The 22,162-nt window shown below is 41.2% G+C and overlaps 1 protein-coding gene across 4 annotated transcripts in view; it reads left to right on the top strand.

Annotated features, from left to right (window-relative positions):
- Positions 1–21,764, top strand: part of LOC138365178 (uncharacterized) — a 352,859-nt gene extending 331,095 nt beyond the window's left edge. For 3 of the 4 annotated variants that reach the window (XM_069325247.1, XM_069325245.1, XM_069325248.1), the window contains exon 5: positions 20,862–21,764. In XM_069325247.1, coding sequence (XP_069181348.1) covers positions 20,862–21,086 — 225 coding nt within the window. In that variant the 3' untranslated portion in view covers positions 21,087–21,764. Of the gene's footprint in view, positions 1–3,692; positions 4,618–20,861 lie in introns of those variants that run through there. The other variant, XM_069325250.1, reaches the window with a different exon arrangement.
- Positions 21,765–22,162: the final 398 nt, after the last annotated feature.

Genomic DNA, 22,162 nt, shown 5'->3' with positions numbered 1-22,162 from the left:
GTGCGAGAGAGAGAGAGAGAGAGAGAGAGAGAGAGAGAGAGGTGGTCATGGTTGCAGACAGGGTGACAGTGGACAATAATTCAATAAAGGGGAATTTAGGAGATTATCTCAAACAAGGAGAGAGCGGGGAGTCTCGGCGGCTCGAGTAGGGTGTGTACTCAAGACAATGAGGCCAGTTATGGAGTCGCATAAAGTTGACACTGAACCCCACTCCAAGATCAAGAAGCGTAAAAGGTGTTCTCCCCAGGTAAATTGCAAGCACTCCAGTGTTCATTGCTGGTCGACCAACGGTAGTGGGAGTGTAGTTGCCATGGTCGGTTGTTTTTCTCTCAGGAAGTGGTTGGAGTCTTTATTCGTCGGTACTCAAGAAACAACCTGGTGCAATAACTAGCAGGTCTTTTGGAACAAATCAACAACCCCCCTAGATATCCTCTCCCCCTATGCACACCCATCCTGTATTTACACACGCCCTCCCTATCTTTCCCCACGCACACCCATCCTGTCTTTGTTCACACAAGCCCACCCCATTTTCCCCCCACGCAAACCCATCCTGGACACGCCTTCCCCATCTTCCCCCACGCACATCCATCCTGTCTTTCTTTATACAAGCTCTCACAATCTTTACCCAATCACACCCATTCGGTCATTCTTCAAACACACCCTCCCCCATCTTGCCCCAAGCAAACCCATCCTGTCTTTCTTCACACATACCTTCCACATCTTTCCTCCCCCCCCCCCCATGTCACAACTGAGGGCATGTGGTCATGAATTTTAAATGTTGGCTAGGGAAATAGAGGCTTTTGCTTGGGCCAAGGGAAATTCAAGGAGTAGGGGAAACAGCCAAGTATATAAGTCAAAGATTTATATGCATAAGACGTACGATATAATTCTTGGCATTAATTGTACTCCTTATAACTCAAGGTCAATCTGAAGGTAACAACTTGGTTATTAAAACTTCCAAACGGGCTCTGGATACCCACTGGCCCTCAGTCCCTAAACTGGAACCCTGCACACACAGCCCCCACACCTGTCAACCGGTGGCACACATTTATAAACCACTAGTAAACCTGGACTCTCTCACAAAATTCCCCCATGCAGGTTTTTTGATTGAGACCATTTTTTTCCGTCACATAGTTTTGTGGCAGTAAAATACACATTATTTCTAAACAATCTCCAGGTCAGAAGGCACTACTTTGCTTAGCGGAGTGATACTAGTAACTCATGGCCTCCCAGTTATCAGTTGTAGATTTGTTTCAAGAAAATATTCTCCAATGTTTACCAACAGTTTATAATAGGAACTAACCTCCAGGAGGTAAGGTTCATAACACCCCTCTGAGCCGTAGAGAAAAAAAAATTAGAAATTAATTAATGAATTTCTTTTTTTTTTTTACATTAGTTCAACACCTCAAAGAGATTTATAATAATTTTAAATGAACAATAAATGATATATAATAAACAACTGATACACGATAATATATACATTTATGTGCAGTGGTACAACCCTAATTCACTGCAGGGTTAGGCAATCTAGATAGTGCATCTGCTACTATATTTAACTTTCCTGGAATAAGTTTGATGACCAGATTCTTGCAACAGTAGAGACAACCTTAATATTCTCTCATTGGAATTCTTCATGCTAGCTATAAATGTTAAGGGGTTGCGGTCAGTAAACACTTCAACAGTATTGGCTGATATATAAATGTCAATTTTTTTAACAGCTAGTAATAATGACAAAGCCTATTTCTCTACTGTGGAGTAATTCTGTTGACATTTGGTAAGCTTTTTAGAATAATAATGTATTGGATGATTAATACCGTCATCATCCTCTTGCAATAGTACAGAACCAGCACCCCAGTCTGAAGCATCTATTCATAGTTTGAATGGCTTAGAGTTGTCACGAGTAGCTAACACTAGACCAGATGACAACATTCCTTTTAATTTAGTAAATGCATCCTGACATTCCTGAGACCATCTAAACTTCACATTTTTACATAGCAAATTGGTCAGAGGACCTGTTACTGCTGTAAAATATGTACAGAACATTCTATAATAAGCACACATTCCTAGATATCTTTGCACCTCCCTCTTGCTAGTCAGAACTGGATACTCTAATATATCATTTATTTTATTTTTGAGTGGTGACACCTTCCCATTTCCCACTTCATATCATTAGTAACAAATACTAGCTCTGGCAAAAGTACATTTGTATACGTTTACACTTAAATTAGCCTCCTTTAAGCATTGTACTAGTTTAGCTAAACCTTTCATATGGTCCTCCGAAATATTTTGATAAATTATAATATCATCCAAATAAGCTGTACATTGTGGTATGTTTTTAACACTAAATTCATAAGACGCTGGATAGTTGCTGGGGCATTTTTCAGCCCAAAAGGCGTTACAGTGAATTCATACAACCCATCTGCAGTTATAAATGCACTCGAGCTCCAGTGCTCTTGGCGTTAAAGGAATTTGCCAGTACCCTTTTGACAAGTTTAGTTTGGTCACAAACTTGACTCTACCAACTCTATCAATACAATCATCTAATCTAGGTATTGGAAAGTTATTATCTACAATCATTACATTTAACTTCCTGTAGTCTATGACCAATCTATGAGTTCCATCTTTCTTTGGAACTAAAATACGAGGATTACTCCAACTGCTGCTGCTGCTAGGTCTCACCAATCCACGCATGTAGTCAACTTCTTTCCAGATGAGATTCAACTTTGCAGGGTTGACTCTATATGGGTGTGATATGACTGGTTGGTTGTCTCTCACCCCGATGCCATAGTGAATAACTGTAGTCTGGGTGGGAATATCTCCAAAGAAGTCAGCAACTGCTCCAAGTCCTGGTTCTGCTCTGATGACAAATGTTCCACCAACTTCTGAATGTTAGACAACCACTCCTCATTGCGAAAATAAGGTACATGAGCATTAGGTACATTATCAAAATTACATTCCCGACTATTCTCATCCACTTGGGTTACACGAAGCACCTGTCTGGTATGGGTAGTTCCCTTCTGTGTTAGTTTCATTCTGTTTACATGTACTACTTATTCCTTTCTCTTGAGATCAGGTGTCTGGATTACGTGGGACTGAATTTCATCACTGTATAGGGACCTTGGAACCTATGCAACAATGTTGGTCCCTGTCGTGGCATTAGTACCACCCTTTCATCACATGCCTCAAACGGTCGTTGCTTTGCCTTTTTATCGTATAGTGATTTCATTTTGCCTTGAGCTTTGTGACGGTGTCCACCCCTATATTTCTTCCTTCCCCGCTTAGAAGAGTCATATCTCCATAGCCTAAGTGTTCTCTGATATTCAGGGAACATTTTCATGTGTGGGAAAGCGTGGAGCGTGATTAAGCTGGCTGTAAAATGGCCAGCTAGGTTTGATAATGCAAGGGGCTTGAACCTTTTGAAGCACAGGACGGGAACAAGCCATCTTGTTTCCCGCCAAGACGTCCTGACGCATCCCGGCACTTGATTGGGTCACGTGAGGTTACGTGCCGGAAGTGACCAATGACGAGAGCCCTCGGGTGGTGTGACGTCATGAGGCGAGGGACCAGGGGCGGCTGGCACCTGGGGCGGGAACAGTACATCACGAGCCGTCATAGAAGGGAGACGCGCTCGAGCGAGCTCCGGACCTAGAGAGCCCTTACCAGTAGATTTAAGCTCCGCTTCGATTCTGCAGACAGTCTGAGAAGACATTCAACTTCCGTGGAGTGCCCGGAGGCAAGGATGGACCGGATTGAAGAGCCAAGAGCCGTATCAAGAGTCTGCAGCAGAGGGAACGTTGGGCTGGTGACGCCTGGGACGCCCAATAGAGGACCACGTCTTACACATCAAGCGAGACGCTAGGGCCGGGCCCAAATCTACTGGCAGTTAAGGCGAGGGGAATCTGTGCTGGACTGCGAGGTGTCGACAGTGCCAGTGAGAGTGAGGACGATGACGGAGGTACCTGTCTCCAGTACCCCAGAGAATATGAGGAGGAAGGCAGTACCTGTTGAATGTGAGCACGGCGAGGACGCGTTATCACGAGGACGACGAAGGAACCTGTGTGTGTGGTGGGAGCTTGTCGTCGGCAGAGCAGACGCCAGAACCAGCCTCCTCAACATCCCTCAACAGAGGACGAGTCAGCTTCGTGGTTGGAGTGAAATAAGGTAGATAATTGTCCCTCCCTATTCCCTTTTTGAGCTAGGCGAGCTAGAGTATTTTATATGTTGTGAACATTTCTTCTTATTTTATTGTCTAAGTGACAGGACGTTAGGCTAGGAGCCAAAAACTCATTTAGGCATGAGTTGGTGTGTGTAAGCATTAATCTGGTGATGTTAGTGATCCTGGAAGGGTAGTTGGTGAGCAAGGAGCCACCATCGTACTCTGAAGCGTCCAGCTGATCGCCTTGCTAGAGGCGTGGGAAAATCACGACGTTCTGACAGCTGGAGCTGTCAGCTGATCATGCTGCCAGAGGCGCGAAGTGTGTGCCCGCGCTGGAGGAGTGGACCCAGCCAGCTGACCGTGTTGCCAGAGACGTGTCATCGAGAAGGTTGCTGCCAGCGGATGATTCTAAACATAGACATTTCATTATGCCATTTATATGTGTATATATGTTTTTCTTCAGTAAACTTTTAAACTAACTGAGAAGTTTAAGTGAGCCTCCATTCTCTAGGGCTAGATATATTATATATTTATGAGACCATTAGTGACACCTTGCACTGCACGTGACATTGCATCCTTAGCCAAGATAATTAATGAGACCACTGACGTGTTGCTGGGACACGAGTATAAACACCCAGCTGGCAACCTCAGGACAGACCAGATAAAGCAAGAGAAAATGTTCCAGTGTCAGGACAGGAAGGTTTAAATGAGTTATAAGATGCTTGAACCTCCCCACTCGCTAGGGGTGTATAAGGCCAGCCCTTAGCTGACTGTGGGAGCCCAAGGGCGAGCAGTGGCACCCGGTACTGACGGGCTAAGACCCGTAGGATGACCCCAACCACAGGTTGGAAGGGGGTGAACTCTGACAGCTTCCTTAAGATAAATCGAGACTTTAGCCCTGTTTTTGTTTAACTTGTCTTGTAATTTATCAATATAGTTTACCTGCACATCACTTTTGGGACTTTCAATCAATTTATCTCTTAAGATGGTTAGTGGATTTCCCAACTCATGCCCAAAAACTAATGAATTGGGTGAATACCTCAGGGACTTCTGATAAGTACCCCTCAGGATACTTATCTTGCCTCTCAGGATGGTAAGTAGTGGATGTCTTATGGAGGATGTCAAACTCCACACAAAACTGATGAAAATCTTTGGAAGTGAAATTGGTCCCATTACCTGTCTGTATTACTTATGGTAAATCAAAAAAAGTACAAAATTTCCTTATGTGCCTCACTACTACTTTCATTGTCGCATTTCTCACAGGGAAAGAGAAATTTCTTCAATGAAAGAGAATTTCTCTTTCCTCAGGAAAGCACGTGGTCTGACACATTATGGTGATGAGATACAAATTACCACTCATGGTTCTAGGCTAAGGGCCTACTACATCAACGATAATATCAGTACAGGGTTCCTCAGCCACCACAATTGGCTGTAAAAGGGCTTTTGGTATTACCTGGCTTGTTTTCCAGTTTTTACACATACAGGATATTCGTTACAATACTGGATGACATCTTTTTTTAATCCAGGCCAGGTAAAATACTTGCTTATTTTATTTTATGTTTTTGCAATACCCTGATGACTGCCTATTTGTGAATCATGGATTACACTTAGCACCTTTTTTCTTGAACCCCTCGGTAGAACTTTTTGATTAACTACCTTCCAAGTATGTGAAACAGGTAAGTTTCTATGTCTCCACTTCCACACCAACACCTCTTTAGTGTAATAATAAGTCATAGCCTCCGACTCTGCCTCTTTTTCAGTTACTGCCTAATTATGCAAGTCAGTCAACGTAGGATCAGTTCTTTGCTGATGAATACAATTTTACTTTGATCTCAAGTCTGAAAAGCCAGATGTAGTAACTGGACTGCACTCTTCCCTATCCCTTTTCCTAGATGGTTTAGTGGCGGTGCTCCTCATCATTTTCTCCACTTGCTTCATCCAGCTTGGCCTTAAAATTGTCACAAAGATCCACTTTACTACTGTATTTGTTAACCTCTAATTTTGTCTTCTGACTTACATTATTGGAAGTTTGTGATATTTGAGACTCGGACTTTGACTGGGTCACGGCACATGCTGGGTACATTACCATGTCCTCAGAATCTGTCCGTGCCCTTATCACCTCCGGCTTACTTAGCATTATTGGGTGGTCATCTCTTTTTAACTCGATTACCAGCAAGATCATCCCCCAATATTAGATCAACGCCAACAACTGGTAATTTAGGACTAACACCTACTAAAATTTTGCCTTTAATAAAATCACTCTCAAAGTTTACTTCCCTTGGGGTTACAGTCTGAAAATCTCCAGTGATTCCCTGTATAATTATTACCTCCCCAGTCTCTGTAGACACTGTATATATATTGTATATATATATATATATATATATATATATATATATATATATATATATATCACTAAGAACTCTTTGACCCAGCCAGGATTCGAACCCATGCCGTCCAGGATCACCCCTAAACGTACACAGTACCGTGACCACCGCACCAATGATCGTCTTCTTTTAGACGATCATTGGTGCGGTGGTCACGGTACTGTGTACGTTTAGGGGTGATCCTGGACGGCATGGGTTCGAATCCTGGCCGGGTCAAAGAGTTCTTAGTGATACATGGCTTGCGCGTTCATGCAGCTTTCTCATATATATATATATATATATATATATATATATATATGTTTCATTGAATATGACCGCATATTCTGTATTTATTATTTTCTGGTTTAGGGCTTCTATCCCTCTAACTATTTTCTTAGCATCAGGGCTTAATTGAAATAGGAGTTCTGAAATAGGAGTTTAGAACTCCTATTTCAATTAAGCCCTGATGCTAAGAAAATAGTTAGAGGGATAGAAGCCCTAAACCAGAAAATAATAAATACAGAATATGCGGTCATATTCAATGAAACATGTTTGAAAGAAAACCTGCTGCCAGTATACACCAATATATATATATATATATATATATATATATATATATATATATATATATATATATATATATATATATATATATATAAATATATAAATATATATATATATATATATATATATATATATATATATATATATATATATATATATATATATATATATATATAAATATATAAATATATATATATATATATATATATATATATATATATATATATATATATATATATATATATATATATATATATATATATATATATATATATATATATTAATATATTTTGGTAGCAGTCTTTCCTGTAGACATATATTATTAAATATGACCGAAAAAGTAAGATTAATAATTCTAACACGAATTTTCTCAATCTTTCGTACATTTCTTTTCACTGTTGGAGGTAAATCAAAAATCAATTCTCCAAAATTCATTTTTATTTCTAGTCTGACGCGACACGAGCGCGTTTCGTAAAACTTATTACATTTTCAAAGACTTTAGTTTACAAATACACTACTGAATAGAACTCAAGACACACAAGCCTGGAAACCCACTTCGGCCAATCATTAGCCAGATACCCACACCCACGTACAGACTGGCAAAGCGACTCAACGGCCTGCTGACTCCTTATGTTCCCTGCGCCTTCAGCCTGAAGTCTCCAAAGGAATTTGTTGACTTACTGCGGGGCACACGGGCCACAGGGATAAGAGCCTCGTTGGACGTAGAATCGCTGTTTACCAACGTACCTGTGGACGAGACAATCGGGATGTTAGCCGACAGAGTGTATCGTGATCCAGCCTGTACTCCTCTTGACATACCAGAAAATATTCTGAGGAAACTACTCCAAGCTTGTACTAAAGAGGCACCCTTCTTGAGCCCGGATGGGCACATGTATAAGCAAGTAGATGGGGTCGCCATGGGTTCTCCCCTAGGTGTCCTGTTTGCAAACTTCTACATGGGTACCATCGAGCAAAAAGTCTTAGTCGACATGAACTTGAAACCGGCCATATACTGCAGGTATGTTGACGACATTTTTACACAGGTACCTGATGTCAGACATCTGCAGGAGCTGAAGGAGGCATTTGAGCAGAGTTCCGTGCTGCGTTTCACTTACGAGATGGAAAAGGATGGGAAGCTGCCCTTTCTAGATGTAACAGTCATGGAAAAGAGCGGAGGTTTCCACACTGCAGTCTACACTAAGGAAACGAACATAGGAATGTGCCTAAATGCCAACAGCGATTGCCCAGACAGGTACAAGAGGAGTGTTGTTAACGCATATGTCGACCGTGCTCTCAGCCACAGCTCAGAATGGAAGCAAGTCGACGAAGAACTCTGTAGGGTAAGGCAGGTCCTAGTCAACAACGGCTTCTCCAATGGTTTCGTCGAAGACATCATAAGAAGGAAAGTGAAACGCCATGCAACCTCTGAAGAGACAACTAACACAACACCTATACCCCCTATTAGACTATTTTACAGGAACTTCTTTTCCACAGCTCATAAAACGGAGGAAAGGGTCCTGAAAGATATTGTTAATAGAAACGTTATCCCTACAGACAAAAATCAGAGGATACAACTGACGATTTACTATAAAACCAGAAAAACGGCCAGCATACTCATGAGAAACTCTCCAGACACAAAACAGAACGCTTTAAAAGAGACTAACGTTGTCTATGCCTTCAAATGCCCTCTTGGGGACTGTAAGCTCCAAAAAAACCCAGTATATAGGCAAGACAATAACATCTCTTTCTAGGCGTTTAACGATGCATAAGCAACAGGTCTCCATTAAGGAACATATAATCTCTTCCCACAACCAAACTATCGCCAGAGAAATCCTAGTAAACACAGAAATCATCGATAGATACAGCGATAGCAGGCGGCTTGACGTTTGCGAGGCACTACACATCAAGAAGTCAACACCAGCAATCAACATCCAATTAATGCACAACTATATTCTACGCTCCTCAAGACTCCGCTCCAATATAGAAGCATCAAGAAATATGGACCAATAGGCTTTCTACATACAATTTGTGACGGTAACGCGTTGGTGTTCGGCTGTTCAAAAGCTAGGGGTATGGCCTCGTCACATATAGAAAAAAAAATAGAAAATCTGGAACTTCGTCTGTGGTAAGGTAAGGAGAAGACACACAAAACACAAGTAAATTTTAACAATGAAATTTTAATTACGTTAAAGAAAGCAAAACATGAATAAAATGGACATACAAATTCGTATAATAAAATCAAAGTAATAAGAATAATCAAATGACAAAATGAAAAGTTACGTTAAGACAAGTGAGCAAATAACAAGTGTATGACAAACAAAGTAAATAGGTGCAGGAATATTGGCTTTAAGCTGCCAATCTTAGTACACGTAAGCCTGGGGCTTAGTCTACCAACGAGACGTGTTAACTTGTTGAAAGCACGGGATATTCTGAGGACTGAGGTCGTGGCGGCCCCAGACATCAAGTAGTATGGTGGGTGGAGTGCAGTTGCAGCTGGACCCGCAGCCAATCAGCGATGAGCAGGCGACAAGACAGGTAGTTTGGCGGTTCGAGGTGGAGCAGGTGTTCCTGGCTGCATACGTTTTACTCTCTGGCAAACCTTGAAGATGTTGTTGTCGTTGTTGGATATTTCTTCCATAGTAGTTGTATATAGATTTGTAGCAACGTATTTTGGAGGGAAGAGCAGGCTCAATCTCTTGAAGGAGATTATCGTCACAACTCTCCCCCGAAGCCTGCGGTTCTGGAAGAAGTACGTCGTTATGTGGTGGAGTAATAGATGGAGTCGCTTCTACTTCATAAACTCTGGAGAGATCATGGGCTAAGATGTTGTCGGAATCTTGGTATAGCGTGTCTCCAGGTTGAATTTCTGCAGTTATCAAGCCCATAGTAGAAGACGTTGAGATGAGAAGTGGGCGTGCTGCAGGAGGTGTAGGGTGGTGTGGTCTGTGTTGATGGTAGACCAAGCACTTTTCAGGTGTGGAGTGAAGTGCTGGATCTTCAGGATGTTGAAGAGTAGCTCTTTGCCAATTGTTCCGTAGTTCCTTGTAGCAGTAGTCGCTGACAGGTGTATTCTCCTCGCCTCGTTGCTGCATCACGACACCACCAACGTCGGTACCACTGGCGTCGACATGGAGGATGAAGGGCTTATCTGACGAGGTGAGAGTGGAATTAGAATATGGCAAAGGAGCACTATTATTATCCTGAAAGTATTTGGGAAAATCATTAAGGATTTCGGAATTAGAAAGCGCTGACTCCTTGTCAGTGCTTTCGGGAGAAGCTGGGAAGGTCTCACTGTGGATGTAGGGTTCTGTGAAGGTAGAACAGTTAATCAGGACAGTGGGAGGAGTACCATTATATTGCTTCAGGAGGTTGACGTGGCACAGCTGGGTCTTCCGCCGCCTATCTGGAGTCTCTATAACGTAGTTGTTGTTATTTCTGCACTCTTTGACGCGGTAGGGTCCTGAAAACCTGTTTTGTAAAGGTGAACCTGGGATAGGGAAGTATGCTAGAATGAAGTCTCCTGGCTTAAATTTTCGTACTTTGCTGGTCTGGTCGTAATGAGTCTTCATCCTCTCCTGGGCTTTCAATAGATTATCATGGGCAAAACGGTGGACTCTCTCTAGAATGTGTTGAAGGTTTTGAAGAAACTGGGGCACATTCTGATGCTCACTGAAGGTGGCATCTCGGAGAGAGTCTTTGAAAGCCTTAAGGGGAGTACGGCACTTACGGCCGTAGAGCATCTCATAAGGAGATACTCCTAGGGACTCATTGGGAAGACTTCTGTAAATACACATTATAAGGTCGATTTACTTATCCCAATCCTTAGAGGTTTCACTACAAAACTTTTTCAAGAGTGCTTTGATAGTCTGATGACTACGTTCAAGAGAACCCTGTGAAGCAGGATGATAGGGGCTGGACAATACCTGTTTGATGTTGAACTCCTCCAGTGTCCTTTTAAAGAGATCACTGGTGAAGTTGGTACCACAGTCGCTCTGAATCTCCCTGGGAAATCCGTATTGAGTGAAGATCTTCAATAGATGTTTTACAACTGTAGCAGCCGTGATGTTCTTCACTTGAACTGCTATGGGAAATCTGGTGGTAGGACACAGGATGGTTAAGATATAGGCGTTACCTGAACTGGTCCGAGGTAAAGGACCAACACAGTCTATTATGAGTCTGTGGAAAGGTTCCGCAGGCACCTGTATGGGAATCAGTGGCGCTCTGGGAATGGAGATGTTCGGTTTGCCTGCCATCTGACATGTATGACACTGTTTTACGTACTGTTTGACGCTATTTACCATACCTGGCCAGTAGTAGTCTTGACGAATTCCATGGTAAGTCTTGTTGAAGCCGTAGTGGGAGAGTGCTCCGTGGGCCAGAAGTAGTATAGTGGGCCGCAGGCTGGTAGGAATCACAAGTTGTTCGATGTTGGCCCAATCGTCCTCCTCCTTCAGTTTACTGGGTCTATATCTGCGGTAGAGCAAGTCGTTCTCTAGGAAGAACCCAGGAATACTGTCGGGTTGAGTTTCAGCCTGGAAAAACAATGGTGTTAAAGTAAGATCTTCCCTCTGCAACTTACGGAACTCCAACTTGGTCAGATTCGGGGGTAGTTTCTGAGGGTCTTGAGGGACAGCGGTAGCAGTAGAGTCAGCTGGCTGTGGACGTGCGGCTTGTGCACGGGTGGTCACAAGAACCGGAGGAGAAACTTCATCACTCTCTTGAACCTCTGCTGGAACATACGCTAGAATAGGATTAATTGGCACAGATGTACACACCTGGGGTTTGTTCATGACGATCAGGTTGGTCGGTTGCAGGTCTTCTGCCAAGTCGTTGCCTAGGAGAAGTTGTACTCCAGGCATGGGAAAAGGCTTTTCCCTGACGGCGACTTGGACTTCTCCGTTCACGTAGGGACAATCCAGGTGGACTTTGGCGAGAGGGTATGGAGTGGTAGCAGTGAGGTCAGTGATGAAGACAGTTTCTCCGGTGTAGACGATGTTGGGCACAGCCGACTTCAAGATGATCGATTGAAGAGCCGCTGTGTCCCTCAAGATCTTCAATTTGAAACGTCCCTCCGGATTTGAACCGTTGGCAGAGACAGTTCCAGTATACAGGTGGTTACTGAAAAGAGAGAGATCATTAACATTAACACCAACATTCATCATAGGCTTACCGGACTTAGGAGGAGTTGGTTTGGGTTTCTGTGGGTCAGTGGTTCCCATGTATTGAGACTTACCACACTTGTCTATGGTATGTCCATAGAGTCTACAATACTTGCAGTACAATTACCGAGCCAGCTTGATCGGTGCTCACTTTCTCGTAACTGTACCACGACTTCTTACTGGAGGATGGTTCGGGTGTCAGCCGGTGGATGAGGCTGTAAGTGTCAGCCGACTTAGCACACTTCAGGTAGTCGGTTTCTTCTTTATCTGCTAAGTAGAGATGGACAGGAGGCGGCACACGCCTCAAGAATTCTTCAACTAGCATCAGGTTGACGAGTTCTGTAAAAGTAGAGACATGTGCTGCTTCCAGCCATTTCATGAAATATCTCCGTTTTGTGTTAGCAAACTCGAGGAAGGTAGTGGTACTTGCCTTCAGGTGGTCACGGAATTTCCTTCGATAACTTTCTGTAGAGAGGAGGTAGGCGTCCAACACTGCTTGTTTCAGAGTGTGGTAGTCATTCTCAGACGCCAAAGTACTGAGTGTGACTGCAGCTCTACCTGTAAGATGGACTCTGAGAAGTGTGGCCCATTGGTCGACAGGCCAACTGAGTTGATTAGCAAGGGTTTCAAAGGTGGTGAAAAAACACATCAACTTCTGCTTCTACAAAGGATGACATTAACTTACTTGCATGTGATATATTAAAACTGACGGGAAGATTGGCAGTAGCTTGCTGGCGTTGAGCGAGGTGTGAAGTTTCCAACGTGTATTCTCGTTGACGACACTCTAGAGCCAGAGTCGCTTGTTGCTTGTCATGTTCACGTTGCATCTCCAACTCGCGTTGTTTTGTTTCAAGCTGTATCCGTTCACGTTCACGGAGTAACGCAATCTCACGTTCTTGTTCTTCCTTTCGTATGGCAGCTGCTTCTCTTTGCTGCTCACGTTCAATCTTGGCCAGCTCTAGTTTGAGTTTCATCGTTGCCAAGTCAGTTTTATCTGCAATATAGTAAGTTTCATGAGTTTCAGAGTCTATCTTACCTTGCTCTAAATAGTAATCCAGCAACAGGTTGTGTAGGTCATTTTTGTTGGCTTGGTAGGGAACTTCTAGTTGATACTCATGTGCAAGAGTTTGTAACTCAGTCCTCTTGGCACGACTTAAAGTCCCTATTTCACCTGCTGGATTTGCACGGAAAGCTTGGAGATGAAACATGGTGAAATTAGCAAATAAATTTACACGAATATATAGTTATAGTGAATGTCAGAAACAGGACAACGTGGCAACTGGTACCTATCCTGTAAGATCTTTAACAATTAAAGTTAAGTACAAGATGTTAAATGATTAATTTAAATCAAAGGCGCAGGAAATCTTGTACCCGGTACTCATGTAAGAGGATAAGGGCAAGAAAATCCTACTAACAAATGAAACAGAGTTTCGAAAACAAATGAAACAGTTAATTGCCTCAAAAGTAAAATTGGTAGTCCAAGGATGTAGGCATACCTTGCCGAATCTCTATAGGACATAAAGCAAGTTTTTCCTACTGTAATTTAATATGATACTTACAGAATTAGCGAACTTTTGTGCTCTGAAAAAGTAAGCTAATTCCCTACCGTTGTATGCATCATCATCTCTGACTGACGTGTAGGGGTGCGAGGTGTCAACTGGTGACGAGAACTGCTGCTGAGGTCCCAATTCAGCAACTAAAGTTCGAGCTAGAGGAACTATGGCCCTCTTTGTCCTCCTACAGTCAGATTGCAGGAGATTGGGTGCACTTGACCCGGGGCAGACCACAGTACCAGGGTACCAATATGATTGATCTGTCAAAAATGAGAAATATCCAAGGGACAAAGATGGTAAACACGAGTAATAACACGGAGGGAGAGATGACCAATTAAGAGTATGACTGAGGCCTACAGTCACCACGTAATCGAAAGTTGTCTCACCTTCACCATATGCTACTCTCGTAATGCACAATACACCGCACCATATAAAAAATGAAATTGAATATGAAAAATAGTAAAAGCTACGTTAACAAAGTTAAATACGCTTACCATTAATTACCACTTGGCACCAGTACCTGAGTGAAGCTCCTAGGACAGGCCTCCATATAATATGTGACGGTAACGCGTTGGTGTTCGGCTGTTCAAAAAGCTAGGGGTATGGCCTTGTCACATATAGAAAAAAAAAATAGAAAATCTGGAACTTCGTCTGTGTAAGGTAAGGAGAAGACACACAAAACACAAGTAAATTTTAACAATGAAATTTTAATTATGTTAAAGAAAGCAAAACATGAATAAAATGGACATACAAATTCGTATAATAAAATCAAAGTAATAAGAATAATCAAATGACAAAATGAAAAGTTACGTTAAGACAAGTGAGAAAATAACAAGTGTATGACAAACAAAGTAAATAGGTGCAGGCCTCTCTTAGTACATGTAAGCCTGGGGCTTAGTCCTACCAACGAGACGTGTTAACTTGTCTGAAAGCACGGGATATTCTGAGGACTGAGGTCGTGGCAGCCCCAGACATCAAGTAGTATGGTGGGTGGAGTGCAGGTTGCAGCTGGACCGCAGCCAATCAGCGATGAGCAGGCGACAAGACAGGTAGTTTGGCGGTTCGAGGTGGAGCAGGTGTTCCTGGCTGCATACGTTTTGCTCTCTGGCAAACCTTGGAGATGTTGTTGTCGTTGTTGGATATTTCTTCCATAGTAGTTGTATATAGGTTTGTAGTGACGTATTTTGGAGGGAAGAGCAGGCTCAATCTCTTGAAGGAGATTATTGTCACAACTTCTATTCAATACCCATTGTTTCGTGTTCTGTCTTGTGTTGATGAAATTAATACCCTATTAATGCCACCTCACCCCATCCACCTTACTAAAATGTAGATATAAAATCGGAGATGCGTAAGTTCTATTCAGTTGTGTATTTGTAAACTAAAGTCTTTGAAAATGTAATAAGTTTTACGAAAAGCGCTCGTGTCGCATCAGACTAGAAATAAAAATGAATTTTGGAGAATTGATTTTTTATTTACCTCCAACAGTGAAAAGAAATGTACGAAAGATTGAGAAAAATCGTGTTAGAATTATTAATCTTACTTTTTCGGTCATATTTAATAAATATATAATATATATATATATATATATATATATATATATATATATATATATATATATATATATATATAGTAAAGATAGCATATCTAATAGTAAAGATTGAGATGCTCCTGTATCTCTCCAAATTTTAACATCATGCCACAAACTATTTGTACACTGCAACTTTCCTTTTGACATAAACTCTCCAAAATGATTTATATCAAGAGATTTTTCCCCATTATTTTTCTACACATTTGGTTTTCCCTCCTCTCGCACACTGTGAGTGGCATAGGCCTCTTTTCTAGGTGAAGAAAACAACAACTCTTTACAACATGACACTTTCTATGGCAGTAGGAACACTGTTTCCACTTTGGATGAGGTTTATTACTGGTGTGATCCTCTTTGGGTTACACATTAATCCCTTTACCACCTGGCACCTTTGAAAAAGTGTTTCCTTGACCTGCTGTTGGGTACATGTGGGACCCAAATCTTTTGGAGGAGTTTAATATTTAACCAGATCCTTGTCTAGTTGAATGAATTTTATTTTTAAAAGTTACTTTATAAATCAACTCATATTCATCTGTTAATTTAGCCAACTCAAAATATCTCTGGGTAATTTCTCTGGCAAATATAAAGCCACATTAGAAGGTATGTAAGATAACATTTCTTCTACTAAGAGTAAATTTTTAACACATATCACACTACAAACACCTATCCTGTCTTTCTTCACACACATCCTCCCCATCTTCCTCCATGTTTACCCATCCTGTCTTCACATTCACCCTCCACATTTCGCCCACGAACACCTATCCTGTTTTCCTTAACACACACCACCCCCCCCCCCATCTTCCCCCACAAACACTTATCCTGTCTATCATAACACACACCCTCCCCAGCTTCCCCCCCACACACATATTGTGTTTTTCTTAACACACACTCTACCCATATTCCCCCACGAACACCCATCCTGGCTCTCTCCACACACACCATCCCCATTTTCCCCCACGCACATTAATCCTGGCATTCTTCACCCACATCCTCCTTATCTTCTCCCTAATACACCTATACTATACTTTCGTCACATACACCTGTTCCGAAATCCATGCAGTTCATGAATTCTCACATTATTCAGTGTTAAGAACAATATATAATTAATTATTTATGTATGTGTAATTTATTTTTGTAAGTGCAGTAGGACATGGCAACACATATTTGGACAGGAGCGGGCCTGCTGGAGTTCACTTGATTCAAACCTGTCTAATACAGGTCAGTTTTTGGACCAGAATAATGTACGTAATGTACGTTGGGTTGCCAGAGTTCATCTCTTATATATATCATATCTTTCTAATTTGCCTTTAATAAACATGTTGTACTTTAATTATGTCATATGCATGTTGCAAAATATTTTTAATATTTTTAATGTCTGTATGAGAACAATTACTTTTCTCATAAATTTGTTTTATGTTTTTTTTTTGAGATATATACAAGAGTTGTTACATTCTTGTACAGCTACTAGTATGCGTAGCGTTTCGGGCTTCCCTGGAATACGATCCCCGCCGCGAAGAATCTTTGTTACAACCAAGTACACATTTTACTGTTGCGTTAAACAGAGGCTACAGTTAAGGATTTGCGCCCAGTAAATCCTCCCCGGCCAGGATACGAACCCATGACAAAGCGCTCGCGGAACGCCAGGCGAGTGTCTTACCACTACACCACGGAGACTGTTCAAGTACTCGTTTGCCAACCTAGGAAGGAGGAGGGGGAAGGGGTGTTTTGGGTGTGAGCGTCAGGCAGACGCCAGTGGTTTGAGAGCATTGAGCTGGGTAACATGTTGTAAGATAAGTCTGTTTATTCTTTTTGTTTCAGTAAGTTAGATTAATTGTTCTGGGAGGACAAAACATTAAGCCATTTTCTCTTTTTGATATTACGTGAGCATATATCTATTGTTATACTGATGAAAACTTACTTTTTGATTTATATATATATTTTATATATGCCTGTTTTAATATACTGATCTTGTGATATTATTTTGTTTGTACCTGCTTAAGAATCACTCTAGTGTATTACTTTAAGAGCAGTGAGCTTACCATTAGACAATTTTGTCATTGCCCAATTATACACGACCTGTATGTACGAGATAGGTAACAACACCCTCCCCAACTTTCCGCACGCATACATATCCTGTCCTTTCTTCACATATTCCCTACCTATCTTCACGCACGCACACCTATCCTCTCTTCATACACGCCATCCCTATCTTCCCCCACCCACACTAATTCTTGCTTTCTTCACACACACCTCCCAATCTTAACCCCATGCACATTCATCTAGAGGTTATCTTGAAATAATTTCGGGGCTGAGCGTCCCCACGGCCCGGTCCTCAACCAGGCCTCCTCCTTATTGTTACACACCACCAGGAAGCAGCCCGTAGCAGATGTCTAACTCCCATTTTCCTATTAACTGCTAGGTAACAGGAGCATTGGGGTGAAAAAAACTCTGCCCACTTGTTTCCGCCACCACCGGGGATCGAACCCAGAACCTCAGTACTACGAATCCGAAGCTCTGTCCACTCAGCTGTCAGGTCCCTCATGGGGCAAGGGGCTCATCACACTTACCCTCCCCTTCTTTCCCCATGCACATCTATCCTCTCTTTCTTCAATCACGCCCTCCCCATCTTACCCTATGCACACCCATCCTCTCTTTTATCTTATCTTGCCCTGCGCACACCCATACTGTTTTTACACACGCCCTCCTCATCTTTCCCCATGCACTCCTATCCTGTTTTTCTTTACACACACCCTCCCCATCTTCCCCCACTCACACTCATCCTGTCTTTACTCACAAACATCCTCCCCATCTTCCCCCCCCCCTCCCCACACACTTATCCTGCCTTTTTTCACACACACACCTTCACCAACGCAAACGCATCCATTCTTTCTTCACACACACCCTCCCTATCTTCCCCCATGCACACTAATCATGTTTTCACACACACCCTCCGATCTTCCCCCACGCACCTATCCTGTCTATCTACAAATACTCTCTACCCATCTTTCCCCCATGCACAACTATCCTGTCTTTCTGCACACATACCCTCCCCATCTTCTCCCACGCACACCCATCCTCTCTTTCCTCTCACACACCCTACCCATCTTTTCCCATTCACCCTCCTTATCTCCACATATATGCACCCTTCTTGAGGTTATCTTGAGATGATTTCGGGGCTTTTTTAGTGTCCCCGCGGCCCGGTCCTCGACCAGGCCTCTACCCCCAGGAAGCAGCCCGTGACAGCTGACTAACACCCAGGTACTTATTTTACTGCTAGGTAACTGGGGCATAGGGTGAAAGAAACTCGGCCCATTGTTTCTTGCCGGCGCCCGGGATCGAACCGGGACCACAGGATCACAAGTCCAGCGTGCTGTCCGCTCGGCCGACCGGCTCCCCTTTAAATATGCACAATAAGCATATTGTGCATATTTAAAGTTTTTTATTTAAAGTTATTTATTTATATTGTGCATATATTGTGAGACCCTCACAATATGCTTCAAACACACTCTCTTTCACCTCCAGTACACCTTCCCTGCCTCCCTACTTCACTGTACCCAATTTTCCTACACACTGTAATCAAAAGGTTGCACCCAGAATACAAATTTATTGTGTAAACATTAGTTTCCCATGTCAGACGCAAATATTTAAACAAATGCTGATGTATACAGATAGGCGAGACCATTTCACAACCATATACATCGTTAAGGAATGCATAATGGCCGGTGCCCCTTAAAGGGAGGCATGGGATCCGACCTCGAATTGTCAGTGTCATAAATATCACCTTTAATCTTGCAAAGTTTATTGAGGCTAAGAACCTTGGACAGAAAGGCATTTTATTATATAGATAAAAACAAGGTGATGGTGTATAATATGAGTATCAGTAAGTAGGAGCGAGTTTGTATACATCAGTGATAAACAAATACTTATTCATGATTACGTGGAAGTGTATTGTGAGAGACATAATAATTTCGGTGCTTGCTCACAATGAGTTTATGTGACTGGTACTCTGAAAATATCAACATATAGTTTACTTAAACTGTCAGAATTTCTCGCTAACTGGATGATCTAATTCTTCAAGTATTCTTCTGTTATATTTGAATATTATAATTTCTAATAAGAACAAATTAAGTCAAACTCAAGAACATGCCACTAACATTGGAGACATAGGGAACGCCTAATAAACACTTAACAGTAAGACATGTTATAAATTGAATTCTCATCAAGTCCCTCGATTCGTTGTAAAGACAAATTTATTGAGTAGGCATAAAAAGGTATCTACCATTTATAATGGATCCAGTGCAATGGATCAATTTTTATTATGAGTATAAGGGGAAATGCAACTAGAATATTGAATGTGTATTAGTCCTCGACAATACCTGGATTATCGCCAACTGGCACCAATATCGTACTATTCCAAGAAAAAGGACAAGTCAAGGCATTAGCGTGGTGGATTTAATTAAGTATGAGCCAACATGATTGTGGAGTTGGGCTTCTATGGAGATTAACTGTTGGCTTTTGCCAAGGAAGCAACGTTAACTAATATATAAAATGTTCTGTGAGACTTTGTTTGGGATAAATAAGATGCTTGTGTGGTGAATAGAAGGCTTATTAGTTTGGATAAAATTTTATTTCAAAGAGCGCTAGATTGCATTACAGAGCTTTTGGAAACAAGACGGGCAACAGTATTTTTAACGTGTATGAGTATCATGCAATTCGTCACTGATCTCGTCCTCTATTAGTTTGATGCGATAATCGATAACTTTTCGGGTTTCACTCCTAGCAATTCTTACATTCTCCAGAATATATTATCACATGTATATTAGTTCTCGTGAAAATATAAGTGGGATATACCATTAGCTTACCATCCTCCTTAGGCCCAACTAGCACCTAAACTATTTTGATGTTTTGATAAAGAAGATATTGTGGGAAGCGAACTACCGAAGATAAAGTTAATAGTAGAAGAGTTGAAGTTAGTCATAAACCAGCTTAGATGGTGTTAATTGCAAGAGTTGATGTGAGAGGTGTTCCAAATGAGATGGTGGTAAACATAAAAAAAATGATGTGAGCGGCGAACCAGCTGAGATGGTGTTAGAAGTAGGAGAGTTAATGTTATGTAAATAGCTGAAGAGCTACCAGTATGAGTACTGACTGACCGTGTGGTGTAGTGAACAACGCCCTCAGCCCACAAGCTCCTCAAGGGAGCAAATGGCCTACGTTTAATCTCAGGCAAAGAGGGAAGGCGTGGCATGCATAATTAACTATGTTTCCCCATTCACCTAGCAGTAGTTGGATACATGGTCGAAATGCTACTTTTGTATCATGATCCAAGGATAATTAATCGGGGTAAACCATAAGGTAACCATTGTAAATGACGTCTTTTTAACTTGCAAACAAAAATAATAAATCGCCTAATAATATATTTTACGTAAAAAAAACTAATAATATATAATTAAGTTTTACCATTGCTTCATCGACTTTCAGATGCTTGTCACCATCGCTAGCAACCAGGGATTCCAAATGATCACTACAGTTGTTACCAACCCATTCGCCGAGAAAGTTCTTCTTCGTCTGGGTTGTAAGGTCCAAACCACATTTGACTTCCACACCCTGGAAGAAGGTCTGCTTGACGTGTCCCGCATGGATCAAAAGCAGTTCAAAATAATGACTAAATACCTATCACCAACAACACCAAAATCACAGTTATAACCAGGAAATAATGAAAGCTTGTTCTATGACTGTTATTTTGTTTTTTGTAATGCTTTCCTAGGACAGTCAAATTTTGTTTGAATGAATATTATGCAACTCTTAACACATGTTGAAACACACACAAACACATATACAATAAAGCACACATACTAGGTGTGCTTTATATTATATAAACATATTCAAGCAAGCAAACCCAGCAAATACAAAACGTTGTTGAAACCTTCACTAACGTTTCTACAGGGTCGTGGGAAAGAAAAGTTGCAAGTATGGGTAAACAGGCACATGAGCAACATTTAACCCAAGAATGGTAAAAGTATTTCTTTATGTAATTTGGCAAATTCTATTTTAACAATACTTTCTCCTTTATATTAAAAAAAGTTTTTTTTCATATTTAAATATGATCATTTTGAGACATAAAATAATATTAATTATAAATGTTGTGTCTGAATTGGATGAAAGGTGGGCAAAACATTTAGTTTCTAATTGTTTATTTATTTTGTAATATGATTTTGCTTAAAATTGTTTTTTAAAACTATTTGCTAACTTATATATTAAATAATAAAGTTTTCATATTTTTTTTTTTTTATAATTTGTATTTATGTACTTCATTTAAAACATTAACATTAATTATAAATGTTGTTTCATAGGTGCATGAAGCAAATAAGCAGCATTTAATCTAACTTTTTATTGGAATAAAAAATTTAAGTGCATCAAAAAGATTCTTTATTATACCAGATTTTGCATTAAGAACAAATAGGTAAGTGTAACTAGATGAGTATAATTATATGAATGTAACTAGGGGAGTACAAGTAGGTGAGTATAACTAGGAGAGTACAACTAGGTGAGTACTTCAAGGCGAATAATGGTAGGTGAGTTCTGTTAGGGTGAGAAGAACTTGTTGAGTACAACTAGATGAGTATAGCTATGTTAGAACAAGTAGGTGAGTACTGCTAAGTAAAGTACAGGTAGCTGCTTAATCGAGCTCGATGACTACAACTAGATGAGCACAACTAGGTGAGTACAACTAGGTGAGTACAGCTAGGTGGTTACAGCAAGGTGAATACATGTAGGTGAGT

The sequence above is a fragment of the Procambarus clarkii genome, chromosome 16 (assembly GCF_040958095.1).
Source record: "Procambarus clarkii isolate CNS0578487 chromosome 16, FALCON_Pclarkii_2.0, whole genome shotgun sequence".
Classification (NCBI taxonomy): domain Eukaryota; kingdom Metazoa; phylum Arthropoda; class Malacostraca; order Decapoda; family Cambaridae; genus Procambarus; species Procambarus clarkii.
Note: the sequence above shows the minus strand (reverse complement) of the source record. Positions and strands in the feature narration are given on the sequence as shown.